General features: G+C 34.9%; 1 protein-coding gene across 10 annotated transcripts in view; it reads left to right on the top strand.

The window, feature by feature from the left end:
• VPS13C (vacuolar protein sorting 13 homolog C) overlaps positions 1-15,636 on the top strand; it is a 194,741-nt gene that overhangs the window by 103,566 nt on the left and 75,539 nt on the right. For all 10 annotated transcript variants that reach the window (XM_074393857.1, XM_039468891.2, XM_074393856.1 and 7 more), the window contains 6 exons: positions 1,961-2,077; positions 2,811-2,914; positions 3,344-3,511; positions 8,359-8,663; positions 9,624-9,771; positions 14,254-14,407. In XM_074393857.1, the coding sequence (XP_074249958.1) occupies positions 1,961-2,077; positions 2,811-2,914; positions 3,344-3,511; positions 8,359-8,663; positions 9,624-9,771; positions 14,254-14,407 (996 nt within the window). The remainder of the gene's footprint in view (positions 1-1,960; positions 2,078-2,810; positions 2,915-3,343; positions 3,512-8,358; positions 8,664-9,623; positions 9,772-14,253; positions 14,408-15,636) is intronic.

Raw genomic sequence — 15,636 nt, 5'->3', positions numbered from 1 at the left:
ACCTCGTGATCCACCCGCCTCGGCCTCCCAAAGTCCTGGGATTACAGGCTTGAGCCACCGCGCCCGGCCGAGCATTTGCTTATTTTTAAACCAAATGTCATTTTAATTATTTTTCTTTTATATTATATGATGTTAGTATTTAATATCTAGTAATTCAATTTTCAGATCATTACCGGTTTGAGTTTTACCTATGTTACTGACATGTTTGGTGTAAAACTGTCAGTATTATTAGATCAGATACAAAGATAGGATTTTTTTAAACAATGTAACAGAACAATAATTACCTTATAAACTAGGGTAAAAGAGCTTTACCAAACTCTTGCCTTTAATGTACCTGTCACATTAATAGCCTCAGAAATAATACCCTCAGAAGTTTGTCTCCTTTATATAATGTATATATACAATAAATACACAATACAGTTGAATAAATGAAAAAGAAATGTTTAAACTCACAATAAGCTAGAAACACTATTAACCCCAAAGATACAGTCTTCCAGTTTTACTATATTTTTTATCTTTGTGGTTTGGTTAGGCTACATCAAATATTAAAGAAAAAAAACAACCTGTCATATTAGTGATTAAGGACAGATATTCTCCATGCTTTTGCAATTTCAATCAGAAGTCTCTATTTCCTTCAAGTGAGACAGATTTTTAGGAAAATGTATCCTAAATTTATCAATCAGCATTTGGACTAAAGTGGATTTAGGGAACTAGTTTTATTGTGATTCTTATGCACACATACACCTGCATGCACACACACTATACAATATATTTTTGGCTGGGTGTGGTGTTTCATGCCTGTAATTCCAGCACTTTGGGAGGTCAAGGCTGGCGGATCATGAGGTCAAGAGATTGAGACCATCTTGGCCGACATGGTGAAACCTCGTCTTTACTAAAAATACAAAAATTAGCTGGGCATGGTGGCATGCGCCTGTAATCCCAGTTACTTGGGAGGCTGAGGCAGGAGAATTGCTTGAATCTGGGAGGCGGAAGTTGCTGTGAGCTGAGATGGTGCTACTGCACTCCATCCTGGCGATGGAGCAGGACTCAGTCTCAAAAAAAAGTATATGTTCAAAAAAATATGTATATGTATATGTACATTTTTTTGGAGATAGAGTCTCACTCTGTTTTGTTTTGTTTTTTGCTTTTTTAAAAGTTTGGCCCTTTATGTTCATTTCTCATAGAATTTATTTTAGGATTGTTCATGGAGCAACAGGATATAATCTAAATAAATTCTTTCTGTAGTTAATAACATGCAAGTGCCATAGTAAATAATATGTATTTTATTAACTATGCATCACTAATTCAGTTTGTCATGAATTATTCTTCCTTTAACATATGATATGCAAAGGAGTTCAGAATCAAAACTTTAGACCAAGAGAGATCTAGAGTACTCACATACAATGTAACTTTTTTCCCAGAAAAAGTTATAGTGTGAGTTAAGTATGTATAAAACTCATATAACTTTTTTCAGAAAAAGTTATAGTATGAGTTAAGTATATATAAAACTCATGTAACTTTTTCCAGAAAAAGTTATGGTAAGGTTTCCATCAAGTAAACTGCACTTTCAAGATGCTATTAATAGTATAGTTGCCTTTCACACCTGTAGTCCCAGCTACTTGGGAGGCTGAGGCAGGAGAATCACTTGAACCCAGGAGACAGAGGTTGCAGTGAGCTGAGATCGTGCTACTGGCCTCCCTCTGAGTGATGGAGCAGGACTCTGTTTCAAAAAAAAAAAAAAAACATAGTTGCCTTTATTTGTAATTTGAAAGGGAAAATGCTTATTTTTGTATGATTGGAATTTGATAATTGATCCAGAATCTGTTAATTACATGCTATCTTAATGGAGGGAGTTCTGGTTCCTCAGAGTACGTTATTTTATTTTGGTGGATTTGAGGTTATTGTATGTGTTCTATCATGTTTGCCCTTTGCTAATCAGAAGGTTTCTGTGACTTTTTAGTATCCAGCAACATTTCCCAAAAAGATGTGTTTGATTTAAAGGTCACAGCTGAATTAAATACATTTAATGTCTTCGTCTGTGATCAGAAGTGTAACATTGCAGATATTAAAATACATGGTAAGTAGTTATTTCTTGTTGTAGGTGTTTCTGTTTCTTTACATAACTAGGAAAAATGAGCTTGTACCTGGTAGACTTCTTATAAGTATTCTTTTGGTTTACTTACATTGAAGATTTTGCAAGCTTTTCAAAGATGTGCTTTAAAATGTTAAAAGTAAATTTGTTATGATTCATAGCTGATGAGACATTCCTTATGCATTATGTATTATCTACATTTTTATGCAGTTGTAGAAATCATTATGCTTTTAGAAATTGAAAATGACAAAGAAATTTTGTTTTGGAGAGAAATCTTAGAGGACTGCTATCTAATACAGTTTATTATAGAAATAAAAGTATTCATTAAATGATGTTCATTTTTTAAAAGTTATTAGAGCAACAGTTTTTAATATGGTAGATATTTGTAATATCACTGTTTAACAAATACTGTCTTCCTAAATGACCACTGCCAATCTTGCTGATTCAGAGGATATTTAAGTTTGGAGAAATATGATTAATTTGGAAAATTTCCTTGAAACTTGGTGTTTTTTTTTTTTAATTTCCACAACTTTTTTTGTAGATGTTTGTATCCCTAAAGGTATTCTTATCTTTCTTAGGTGTCTCATACATGAAGGTTGATGCCATTCATATGTCTAATAATGAGTAGTTTTTATTCACTTTATATCTTATCAGTATATTATTGTACTTAAATACCCCTGAATTGGTGAAAAGTTTATAAATGTTGTGCTTCCTATAGGAATGGATGCCTCTATTTCTGTGAAGCCTAAGCAGACCGATGTGTTTGCCAGACTTAAAGATATTATAGTTATGAATGTAGATCTGCTGTCCGTTCACAAAAAGGTGATTAAAAAATAGATTTTTATATTGGAATTTATGTTGTTCTTTGGATTTGAGATGTTATTATTTGTTTGCATACTATATATTTATTGTCGGTCATGTACCAGATACTTTATTAGGAATTGGAGATGAGAATGCTAATAGTCTGCTTTCACATTGTGTATAGACTAGGCCTCTTGATACACACTGATTTGTAAAATTCATTTCTGAATAGTTAAGTGATTGATCTTTTTACTGGTAAAATGATTTTTATAGAAATAGGAAGAAGTTATTGTTACACAAAATGTTTTCAGCTAATAATTTTTAAGGTTGAAACCATAGATTGCTACTTTATATATCAAGGATTCTGTAATAAGAGAACTTATTTATAATATATTGATAAGGGCTATACAGCACTTTGGATATAATAACCAGTTAATGTAATACTTTTAGGCTGTCTCTATTTTGGGAGATGAAGTCTTTAGGTTCCAACTGACTCTTTATCCAGATGCTACAGAAGGAGAGGCCTATGCTGATATGTCCAAAGTAGATGGCAAACTTAGTTTCAAAGTGGGTTGTATTCAGATTGTTTATGTCCATAAATTCTTCATGTCTCTTTTGGTAAGTTTTAAAAAATCTTTTTATTTCTCACTGAGGCCCAAATACCTTTGCTTATATAGCTGAACCTAGATAGTAAAAATCTTCACTGATAGGGCTATGTGATGAGCACCTGAGTGCTGAACAGAATGTTAAATCCTTTTCATGATATTAACCAAATGAATTTTTTAAATTACTGTTTTGAAGTTACAGACTATAATTCTCTCACATTTCCATAGGCATACATTTTAAATGTATGTTTTATGTTTTAGTTTAGGGCTTTTCACTGTTACTTGTTTAATGAAATATGTTTAAGAGTATTTAGTTAAAACAATTTATTTGAGGAAACTCTTCAAGCATTTGGGGAGGGCTCCTTTTGAAACTTACAGCTTTTGGTTATGATTGTGATCCACAGCATCATGAAATGCTTTTCTTTCTATTATTTATTTCCATGTAAGTGTCATGGTGTATTAGTCTATGATCACATTGCTGTGAAGAACTGCCTGAGACTGGGTAATTTATAAAGTAAAGAGCTTTAATTAACTCACCGTTCTGCACAGCTGCAGAGACCTCAGGACACTTAACAGTCATGGTGAAAGGGAAGGCAGACATGTCTTAGATGGCAGCAGTCAAAAATGAGCGGAGAGGGAAGCGCCCCTTGTAAAACCATCAGATCTCATGAGAACTCACTATCACGAGAACAGCATGGGGGAAACCGCCCCCATGGTTCAGTTACCTCCTACCGGTTCCCTCCCTTGACACCTGGGGATTACAATTTGAGATGAGATTTGGGCAGGGACGCAGAGCCAAACGGTATCAAATGGGCTAAAGGATTTAAATCTGCCTGTTCTTCTTAGCAGGGCTGCTAATCAAAGCTTTCTAAAATCACAATAAAAAAAAAATCAACTTTTTTGGATTTCAATTGTTAATTTCAGTTGATAATTTCAACTATTTAATTTCAGTTGATGATCCAAATATTTTAGATTCAGGGCATACATGGGCATGTTTGTTACATGAGTATATTATATGATGCTGAGGTTTGGGGGTATGATTGATCCTGTTACCCAAGTACTGAGAATAGTATCCAATATTTTTTTCAATCTTTTCCTCCTTTCCTCTCTCTCTCTGGTAGTCCCCAGTGTCTCTTGTTACCATTGTTATGTTCATGAAATACCCAGTGTTTAGCTCCCACTTATAAACGAAAATATGTAGTATTTGATTTTCTGTTCCTGTGTTAATTTGCTTAGGATAATGGTCTCCAGCTGCATTCATTGTGAAAATATGTAGTATTTGATTTTCTGTTCCTGTGTTAATTTGCTTAGGATGATAGTCTCCAGCTGCATTCATGTTGCTGCAAAGGATGTGATTTCATTCTTTTTTATCACTATGTAGCATTCTGTGGTCTATATGTGCCATGTTTCCTTTATCTGGTCCACTGTTGATGGGTATCTAGGTTGATTCCATGTTTTTGCTTTTGTGAATTGTGCTCTGATGAACAGATGAGTGCATGTGTCTTTTTGGGAGAACAGTTTATTTTCTTTTTTATATATACCCAGAAAGAGGATTGCTGGGTCAAATGGTAGTTTTGAGTTCTTTGAGAAATCTCTAAATTGCTTTCTTAATGGCTGAAATAATTTAAATTTCCAGAAATAGTTATGTAAATGTTATCTTTTCTCTGCAGTCTCTTTAGCATTTGTTTCTTGACTTTTTAATAACTGTTATTCTTACAGGTGTGAAATGGTTTTGATTATGGTTCTCATGGTTTTGATTTGCATTTCTCTGATCATTAGTGATGTGGAACATTTTTTCATATGTTGGCTGCTTGTATGTCTTCTTCTGAGAAGTGTCTGTTCATGTCTTTTGCCCATTTTTAAATGGGATTTGTTTTTTTGCTTGTCTACTCATTTACTTTTCTTTTTTTAATAGATTCTGCATGTTAGACCTTTGTCAGATACATAATTTGTGAATTTTTTTCCATTCTGTAGGTTGTCTGTTTACTTCATTGAAAGTTTCTTTTGTAGCGCAGAAGCTCTGTAATTAGGTCCCGATTGTCAATTTTTATTTTTGTTGCAATTGATTTTAAGGACTTAGTCATAAATTCTTTCCCAAAGCCAATGTTTAGAATGGTGTTTCCTAGGTTTCCTGTAGGATTCTTACAGTTTGGGGTCTTACACTTAAATATTTAATCCATCTTGAGTTAATTTTTTTATATGGTGAAAGGTAGGGATTCTTTCACCGTAGAATGAACAATGTTTAATTCTTTTGCTATGACTATCCAGCCCTCTCAGCACCATTTACTGAGTAGGGAATCCTTTCTTCATTGCTTATTTTTGTTGACTTTGTTAAAGAACAGGAGGTTGCAGGTGTGCAGGTTTGTTTCTGGGTTCTCAATTATGTTCCCTTGGTTTATTTGTCTGTTTTTGTACCAGTACCATGCTGTTTGGATTACTGTAGCTTTATAGTATAGTATAAAGTCAGGTAATGTGATGCCTTAGCTTTGTTCTTTATGCTTGGGATTGGTTGGATTATTTAGGTTCTTTTTTGGTTCCATATGAATTTTAGAATAGTTTTTTCCAGTTCTGTGAAAAATGACGTTGGTCATTTGATATGTATAACATTGAATCTATAGGTTGCTTTGAGAAGTATAGCCATTTTAATAATATTGATTCTTCCAATCTATGAGCATGGAATGTTTTTCTATTTGTCTGTGTCATCTGTGATTTCTTTCGGCAGTGTTTTCTAGTTCTCCTTGTAGACATCTTTCATGTCCTTGGTTAGATGTGTTTATAGGTACTTTGTTTTTTTGATGGATATTATAAATAGGATTACGTTTTTCATTTGACTTTCAAATTGAATGTTATTGGTGTATAGAAATGCTACTGATTTTTGTACGTTGATTTTGTATCCTGAAACTTTACCAATGTTGTTTGTCAATTCCAGGAGCCTTTTGGTAGAGTCTGTAGGGTTTCCCATGTACAGAATCTCATGAGTTCTTAAAATCATGAATTTCTACTTAAACCATCATGTTTATTTTTCTAGAGAGTAACTAATTTGGAAGTGGGTACCAGGGAAGGTTAGATTGCTTTTTTAATGTTAATAGATGTATACCAAGAATATTGCTTCTAAGAATGACCTTATCCTCATTGGGAAAAATTTTTCTGTTTTTAGTTGAAATTGAGATGAAGTATGTCTTACTATAAATAAATTTTGGCTCTTACTAATGATTACAGGATTGTAGACAATTAATTGTCTTCCTCATGCATGAGTATATTAAAAAAAAATCTTTAGAAGTAAGCCAGCAGAAGCTTAGTATCTAAGGCTAAACTTTATTGCTGTTACCTGCAGTACAGAATAGAACCCACTTTTAGAGTAGTACAGTACTGTCCTTTTCCCTTTCATTTAAATTTGAATTAAAAATAATCAACATTCATGAATAAAGGGAGATTTTTTCTTCATGACTCCCCTATTCTGGTCCACCCCATAGCTGCCAGGTAAGGCCGGAATTAAAGTTGACAGTTTCAACCGTTTATTTATATATGTGTTCTATTATATCCTACTCTCAGCAGTCCTAATGATATACTAGTCTATTGTATCAAGTATTCTTTCTTAGAACAACATTCTAGAAATTTAGCCTAAAATATTCTTGGTTTCTCATTATCCCATTTATCTTATTTTTTTCTTAAAAAAAAAAAAAACAAACACTCAACCTTTTTCTCTCTGATGTCTTATCACAAGAGTAACTTATCACATATCTTTGTTCTCCTTACTTAGCAAAGTATTTATAATTTATTCTTTTCCATTTTTCCTACATCTTTCCTTTCAAATTCTTATTTTGCTTGACAAAATAGATTTTGAATATAACTAAACCATTTTAATCCCACTTAATTTTTTTTCTACTTCAGGATATCTCTTTGATGTGTAGCTTGGAAGAGCCCCCTACTTTAGTTTATATGTTCACTATTTTTATTTCTCTATTGAGCTTATATAAATGGATCATTCAATTATTTTGAGTGTACTATGAGCAATATACATTTACTTTTTAAATCTAGTAACAGTGAGAGTAAAGTTTATTTAACCCTATTTATTTTTCCAAGACTGAAAAACAAAAGCCTTAAGTAGTAGTCACTTTGCATTTTTCATTTGTGCAAAAATCTTGGAATGTCATGTTCTCAGAGGCATGTCTAAGGAGTGTCTAAGGCAAGCTTGTTGAACCCACGGCAGGATAGCTTTGAATGTGGCCCAACACAAATTTGTAAACTGTCTTAAAACATGATGAGTTTTTTTGTGATTTTTTTTTTTTTAAGCTTATCAGCTATCATTAATGTTAGTGTATTTTTTGTGTGGCTCAAAACAATTCCTCTCATTCCAGTGTGGCCTGGGGAAGCCAAAAGATTGAATACCCTTGGTCTAAGGTATACTGAAAAGCTCTAATGGGGGTTCAGAGAACGGTGAGATTGAAGCATATATAGCTGCTGCTGTCCTATTGTCAATCTCGAGTCTACCAAGAGAATAATAGCAGTAGCAGGAGTAGCGTACTCAGTTGTTTACAGGTGACAGATAACATATGTAAATGAATAAAGATCAATTTTCCTCAAAAACAAAAAAGAATTGTTGCAAAAATTTGTCATAAGAATAAAATAATTCTCAAATATGTAAAATGAAAGAAAGAGCTCTTTTTTTCTAGAGCAAATGTTACTAATAGCTCAGAGTGTATGTTTCTAGACTTTGTTCTCTCCATATACAAAATCATAAACATATCTCTTTTATATTACTTCTTTTGTTTATTTTTTCTTTTTAGAGTAAATGCTTTTTAAAGTTTTTTCTTTTAAAAATAATTACATTTTTCCCTAAAAATCTGTCTCTTCCAACAGAACTTCCTCAACAATTTCCAAACTGCTAAAGAAGCTCTAAGCACAGCCACAGTCCAGGCTGCAGAAAGAGCTGCTTCCAGCATGAAAGACTTGGCTCAAAAGAGTTTCCGCCTTTTGATGGATATTAATTTGAAAGCACCAGTTATTATTATTCCTCAGTCTTCAGTGTCACCTAATGGTGTTATAGCAGATCTTGGTTTAATCAGAGTTGAAAACAAGTTTACCTTGGTTCCTGTGGAACATTATTCTCTTCCCCCAGTCATTGATAAAATGAACATTGAACTCACTCAGTTGAAGCTGTCAAGGTATAAATATGTAATCTAGTTGTATATTTCTTACTAGAAATAGGATTTTCATAGAATTTTTGCCTAAGATAAATTATTCTAGTAATTTGTGGTTTTCATTCCTTATTTCTTCTAATTATGAAACCTTGACCATTAGCTTCTTGATCAGTGGTTAATAGTCATTTGTATGCCTCACAGAGTCTGTATTTTCTCTTACTAAGTTTATAATATGGTTTTTTTCCATTCTATAAAAATTAGCTATTATAAAACCATAGTTTACTCAATACTTAATTTGATTTTTTAATTTTTCTTACTTTGCACATAACCCTTTCCTTTTTTAGGGGTGGGAAAAAAACTTCCTAACATAAAAAATTTCAAATTCATTTCTCATTTTCAAACTTTGTCACATTTGGGAATTTTTAGTGAGTTATCTAAAGGATTATTTAATCCATATAGGACAGTGTTGGCTCTGTTGAGAGACAAGAGAACTTATTTGATGATGCAAGTGGTTGTTGGCAGGCAAGCTAGAATGACTATTACCATATGTTTGTTTAACTTTTAGATAAGTTGAGTTTTCCCCTTGAGTCTGGAGAAGCACCAGTAGCATGTTAAGGGCTAAGTATAGATCACTTTCTTTATCTTCCAATTTTAGGAGGATGTAACATTTGTTGGCATGTCAGTATGTACTATTTACTATATCAAACAGCCTTTGTGAAAAATAGTAAATAATGCAGTAGTCTTAGTGTATGACAATATGTCTTTGAAATCAGTGTTATATAGGCTTAGTTTTGTATAGTTCTGCATATTAACTTTATTTATTGTGATACGGATTGATTTTGTGAAAAGAAGTATGTTCTAAAAGACTTCTGATAGCAGCCTTTAACCTTTATGAAAGGCTGTGTAGAAACTGTTAAACATAGGGTAGTCCTTATTTTAAAAATGTAAATTTGAAAAAAAAATAAATTCTTGTTTTTCTTTCAGAACTGTTTTGCAGGCTAGCTTGCCACAAAATGACATTGAAATTTTAAAACCAGTCAACATGCTTTTGTCCATACAGCGAAACTTAGCAGCAGCATGGTGTGTACAAATTCCAGGGATAGAGATAAAAGGAAAACTAAAACCTATGCAGGTAAATATCTAGTATATAATATATGAAAATTTCTTGATAGGCTTTTATCATTGGTCATAGTGCAGTTCTAGTGGTTATCAGAAGAATGTAATACTTTAGAGGATGCTACATTATTGATAAAGCTAAACCAGTTTTCTCTTAGTGCACATTTGTTGTATGTATACTTTTGCCTAAGTAGTAAATAGAATAAACTAGATTTGTTTCCTATTCAAAAATGACAAAAATAACTAAAAAATAAAAGGGAATCCTTTAGTAACTGAGAGGATTAGTTTATTATTAGATCATCCTTGTTTCCCTCACTTTTCTTTGTTTTCATTTTAGTTAGTTGTTTGATAAAACCAGCAAGGAGTCTGAGATAAAATCTGCTGGAGTCTACTAAAAAATATTGCTATTTTCTTTTTTTTTTTTTGAGGTGGAGTCTTGCTCTATTACCCAGGCTGGAGTACAGTGGCATGATCGTGGCTCACTATAACATTCGTGTCCCTGGTTCAAGCAGTTCTCCTCCCTCAGCCTCCTGAGTAGCTGGGACTACAGATGCCTGCCACCACGCCTGGCTAATTTTTTTGTATTTTAATAGAGACACGTTTTCATGGTGTTAGCCAGGCTGATCTTGGTCTCCTGACCTCGTGATCTGCCCTCCTCTGCCTCTGAAAGTGCTGAGATTACAGGCATGAGCCACCATGCCCGGCCCAAAATATTATTCTTAATTTTGGAAAATTATTTTAAAGTTTTAATGCAGTTAAATTGTAAGACAATGCTAAGTGATGTTCAGACACTAATTCAAAGCACCTTAGTATTTTTAATGTGTAGAGGCCCTATTTTAACTAGAAAGGTGATACCATTTTGAATAGGCAAATGTATATATTTGATAAGCATATACTTAGAGCTTTTTTTTTGCTTTTTTTTTTTGAGATGGAGTCTTGTTCTGTCACCCAGGCTGGAGTGCTGTGGCACAATCTTGGCCCACTACAACCTCTGCCACCTAAGTTCAAGCGATTCTCCTGCCTCAGCCTCCTGAGTAGCTGGGATTACAGGCACATGCCACCACACCAAGCTATTTTTTTTTTTTTTTTTTTTTTTTGTATTTTTATTAGAGATGGGGTTTTACCATGTTCACCAGCCTGGTCTTCAACTCCTGACCTCAGGTGATTCACCTGCCTCAGCCTCCCAAAGTGCTGGGGTTACAGGCATGAGCCACGGCATTATTTTTAATACAGTAGTGTTGTTAGCAGGTTGCATATTAGCTCAGAGGAGGAGGTGAGACTGGTTAAAGGTAGCCGTGGAAGTGTAGGAATCTTTGTGATTCTTGTGAGCCTATGTGTGAAACTGTTGAAACCACACAGCCGGGTATGGAGTAGGGGTGAGAGAGGCTAAACAAAACCAAACAAAAATTCAGTAGTTTAATGGGTTTTGATACTTGTGATTGTTTCAGAATTGACTCTAACATAAAATAAGAAGGATCAAAGGAGCAGAGTTCTACTAGAGAAGAAGTTAAAATTGAAGCTTGTTGTAGAAATGAAAGGTTTCTGTTCATATATTAGTGTATATGTTACATGAAGAACAATGAGTGAATTATGTCTGTTTGGGCATTGATAGGGTAGGCTTTATTCCAGAGTATGGGTACCTTCTTTTAATTTCTCTCTGCTAAGAGATTAGATCCCAGGACTAATATTTGACTCTTCCTTTCAGAGATTGTGTGCTTATAGGTTTGGTCCTAAGTAAAACCTAAATGTCTTTTGGTAGCAGAACATGGATAAAATTATGGTATCTTCATATAATGGATGTTGTAAAGCAGGTAAAGTGAATGAAGTAGAACTATATGAAACAAAATTGGTATATGTTAAACATAAAAATGAAAAAAGTGAGTTGCAAAATGATAGTACAGTTCTATCAGTTCTATATTATTTCAGATTTTCAACAGGAAATATAATACTATTATATATTGTTTATAAGAGATGCAGTAGTGGTAACTGTAAGAAAGTATTCATGGAAATAATAATTCTATAATTTAGGCTAGTGTCTTTCTCCGGGGATGAAAGGAGAAGGGAATAGGGTTTCAGAGAGGTACACACAGGGCTTCAGCTATATCTGTAATTGGGAAACAAGATCTCAAGGAAATATTGCAACTTGTTAAAATTTGACAAAGCCAGGTGGTAGATTCATAGGGGAAGATTGTAGTATTCTCTGTTCTTTTCCTTTATGCTTGAAGTGTTTTAGAAGAAACAAGAAAACAAAAAGTAACATCTGATACTTCAGCATCAAAGTATGATCATTACTTTAACCAAAAGGCCTCCTATTAACTCAGGAATGCAGTAACAGTGGATGAGGCCACCAATGCTTAATTTGTCAGCAGTCCAGTGCTCTCTAAACACCCGTCTTTGGTCATAGTCTGTATAGTTTTCCTGGGTCTGGGCTGCAGCTCAGAAAGGGTATCAGGCAGGTGATAAATACCAACAAGTTTGTTTTACATAGATCAGTTTGATGGTTTTTAAGAACTGTGAGGCTGCCTTTCAAAATTGTTCTTTATACTCGTTTATTTTTTTTAAAACCCACAGCAAAGTGAAAGAGGGGTGAAACTTAGTTGCCCTTTAAGAAGCTGTGGTACCTTGGTTGGTATAAGAAGGGGGAAGGGATACACAAGGAATTTCTAAGGCATGAAAATTACACCTGTTATGTGAGGCCTGGGGCTTAGGACAAGCCATAAATCCCTGGTCTTTATCTTGTGCTTAAATAGCTCTGTATTTTCATTTAAACTGGGAACTAGGCAATTTCTCTGGTGATAGGGACCTAATTTGGCAGACACAGGGTACTGTGGTATTCAGAGGAGATTTGCTATGCATGCATGCATGTGTGAATTAGTGTATAAATACTTGAAACAGGTCTTTTGAGCCACTGTGTCTTACACAAGGTAGAAAGATAAGAAACTTCAAAGAAAGTACTGATTTAATGGATTTTAGCAGCCAATAGCAGCTTTGTTTTAGTTGCTTTGTCTTGTTCTGCAGCCGACTGTTAGAAAGTTGGTATTATGCCTATTTTAAAGTTAAAAAACTTGAGTTAAGAGATTAGGAAACTTGGGAGACAAGACAGCTTGAAGTGGTAGAGTTGATACAGATCTGTCTGACTCAAAGCCCTGGCTCTTTTTCTTTTTGCCACACATACCCTTTTGTGAAGGTGAGAGATAAAGAAGATGCTACCTTCCTATTTTTTGTTCTTTAAACATTCTTTGTAGATACATTTGTTATTGTTCTAAGTGGCATTATTCTCGATAAGTTAAACAAATGTTTTTTATATATATATATGTTTTATATATATGTGTGTGTTTGTATATATATATACATATACGTGTGTATATATATATATATATATATATATATATATATATATATATATATGTATCTCCAGATGCGTATGTACTGAGATTAAGAGCTACATAGCAGGAGAGCATCTTCTTACTCTTTGGTTGAGACTACAAACTGAACAACACTCTCCCTGTATTGAATTATAAGGGGAGTAAATAATTTAGAAGTGCTGGTACTACGTGAGTTGAAAGAGAGACAGAATGGAGGTGGGAAGATCGGGAAAGGGGACAGATAGGCACAGGTCCAGGAACAGGAGGACATAGTAACAGATAAGCCATAGAGAGTGTTGGAGTGCCAGAGGCAGAGGCCTGGATATGGGTGAAGGCAGAAGTGTGTGTATACGACAGCCTGGCGCGGTGGCTCAAGCCTGTAATCCCAGCACTTTGGGAGGCTGAGGCGGGTGGATCACGAGGTCAAGAGATCGAGACCATCCTGGTCAACATGGTGAAACCCCGTCTCTACTAAAAATACAAAAAATTAGCTGGGCATGGTGGCGCTTGCCTGTAATCCCAGCTACTCAGGAGGCTGAGGCAGGAGAATTGTCTGAACCCAGGAGGCAGAGGTTGCGGTGAGCTGAGATGGCGCCATTGCACTCCAGCCTGGGTAACAAGAGTGAAACTCCGTCTCAAAAAAAAAAAAAGAAGTGTGTGTACACACAGAAAACAAGCCGAAATACTTCTCTTCTGGTATTTATGGTCCCAACTCTCTTTCTTTTTTAAGTAATGAACAATTAATTTAAAAAAAAACATAAATTGAGACATAAATATGATGGTCTGCATTTTTTTTTTGAGATGAAATCTCACACTGTCTCCAGGCTGCAGTGCAGTGGCACAATCTCAGCTCACTGCAACCTCTGCCTCTCTGGTTCAAGCAATTCTCCTGCCTCAGCCTCCCAAGTAGCTGGAATTACAGGCCCCTGCCACCACGCCCCTCTAATGTTTTGTATGTTGAGTAGAGATGGGGTTTCACTATGTTGGCCAGGCTGGTCTTAAACTCCTGACCTCATGATCTGCCCACCACCTTGGCCTCCTAAAGTGCTGGGATTACAGGTGTGAGTCACCATGCCCAGCCAGTCTGCATTTTAAAAATTACTTTCAGTGAACAAATTATTGGTTGTTTCCAGGTTGCTCTCAGTCAAGATGACTTGACAGTTTTAATGAAAATTTTGCTTGAAAATCTTGGAGAAGCTTCCTCACAACCAAGCCCTACACAGTCTGTGCAGGAGGCTGTAAGAGTCAGAAAAGTTGATGTTTCAAGTGGACCTGACCATCTCAAAGGTATAAATTGATGATATATACTTAAAGGAGACAAAATTAGTGTTAATGTCATATTTATATATAGTATTTTTCTAGGTGTCCAGCACATTGTGATATGAACGAATTCAGTTTTGTTCTACTTACTGTGGAAATTTAGCTGGGGGGGAGGTGTGTCTGTTGGCTGCTACAGGGGGAATGGTCACTTGTTGGCATGATGCTTGTTTACCCTTTGCTTGTGAATGCTAAATCTGCTGAATTCATTAGGCACTGAAGTGGAATATCTTGAGAGAAGAATCAAACTAGACAGGCAATGTAGTAAGGTTCCAAAATAATTAAGAGAGAAAAGGACCTTGGTGTCACATATCATGCTCAGGTGATTGAACAGTGAGAAAGGAAGGTATTCGTGTATAGTAACTGCTTTATTTATCTGGACTTATTAGAGAATTATGGATCAAATACATAAGATACTTTTTCAGATCATTTATTTGAACCTATTAAAAGCAGTGAACCTTTTTAATTCAGCCATTTAAAAATGATAGTTTTTCTAAAATGTAAGGTTTCTTTTTTCTTTCCTAGATTATATTAAATATAATTTCTTTTTTCATTATTTAAAACCATTGATGTGAATGTTATGTTTTATTAGACTGTAAATGGGTTAATACTTTCATGGCTAAAAAGAGACGAAGTACCCCTTGCCCATACAGTAAATGGTCCCAGGCTGCTGTACTTTTCTAATGCTCTCATACCATCATCTATTACTTCCAATGACAGTAATTGATAAAACCACCAGTTGATATACCATATCAACATTGCTTTTCCTGTAGTTATGCTTGCTGTGTTTTGAAATGGCACAAACAAATAACTAGAACAGTATGCAAGGTTTCTGGTTTAAGTGGATAGTTGGTTTTTTTTTTTTAATTATACTTTAGATTCTGGGGTACATGTGCAGATCATGCAAGATTGTTGCACAGGTACATTCATGGCAAGGTGGTTTATTGCCACCATCCCCCCACCACCTATACCTGATATTTCTCCCCACATTATCTCTCCCCAACCCTTCCTCCCACTATCCCTCCCGTAGCCATCCCCAACAGATCCCAGTGTGTGATGCTTCCCTCTTTGTGTCCAAGTGTTCTCATTGTTCAACACCTGCCTATGAGTGAGAACATGTGGTGTTTGATTTTCTGTTTTTGTGTCAGTTTGCTGAGAATGATGGTTTCCAGGTTCATCCATGTCCCTACAAAGGACAC

The sequence above is a fragment of the Saimiri boliviensis genome, chromosome 2, assembly GCF_048565385.1.
Source record: "Saimiri boliviensis isolate mSaiBol1 chromosome 2, mSaiBol1.pri, whole genome shotgun sequence".
NCBI lineage: Eukaryota > Metazoa > Chordata > Mammalia > Primates > Cebidae > Saimiri > Saimiri boliviensis.
Note: the sequence above shows the minus strand (reverse complement) of the source record. Positions and strands in the feature narration are given on the sequence as shown.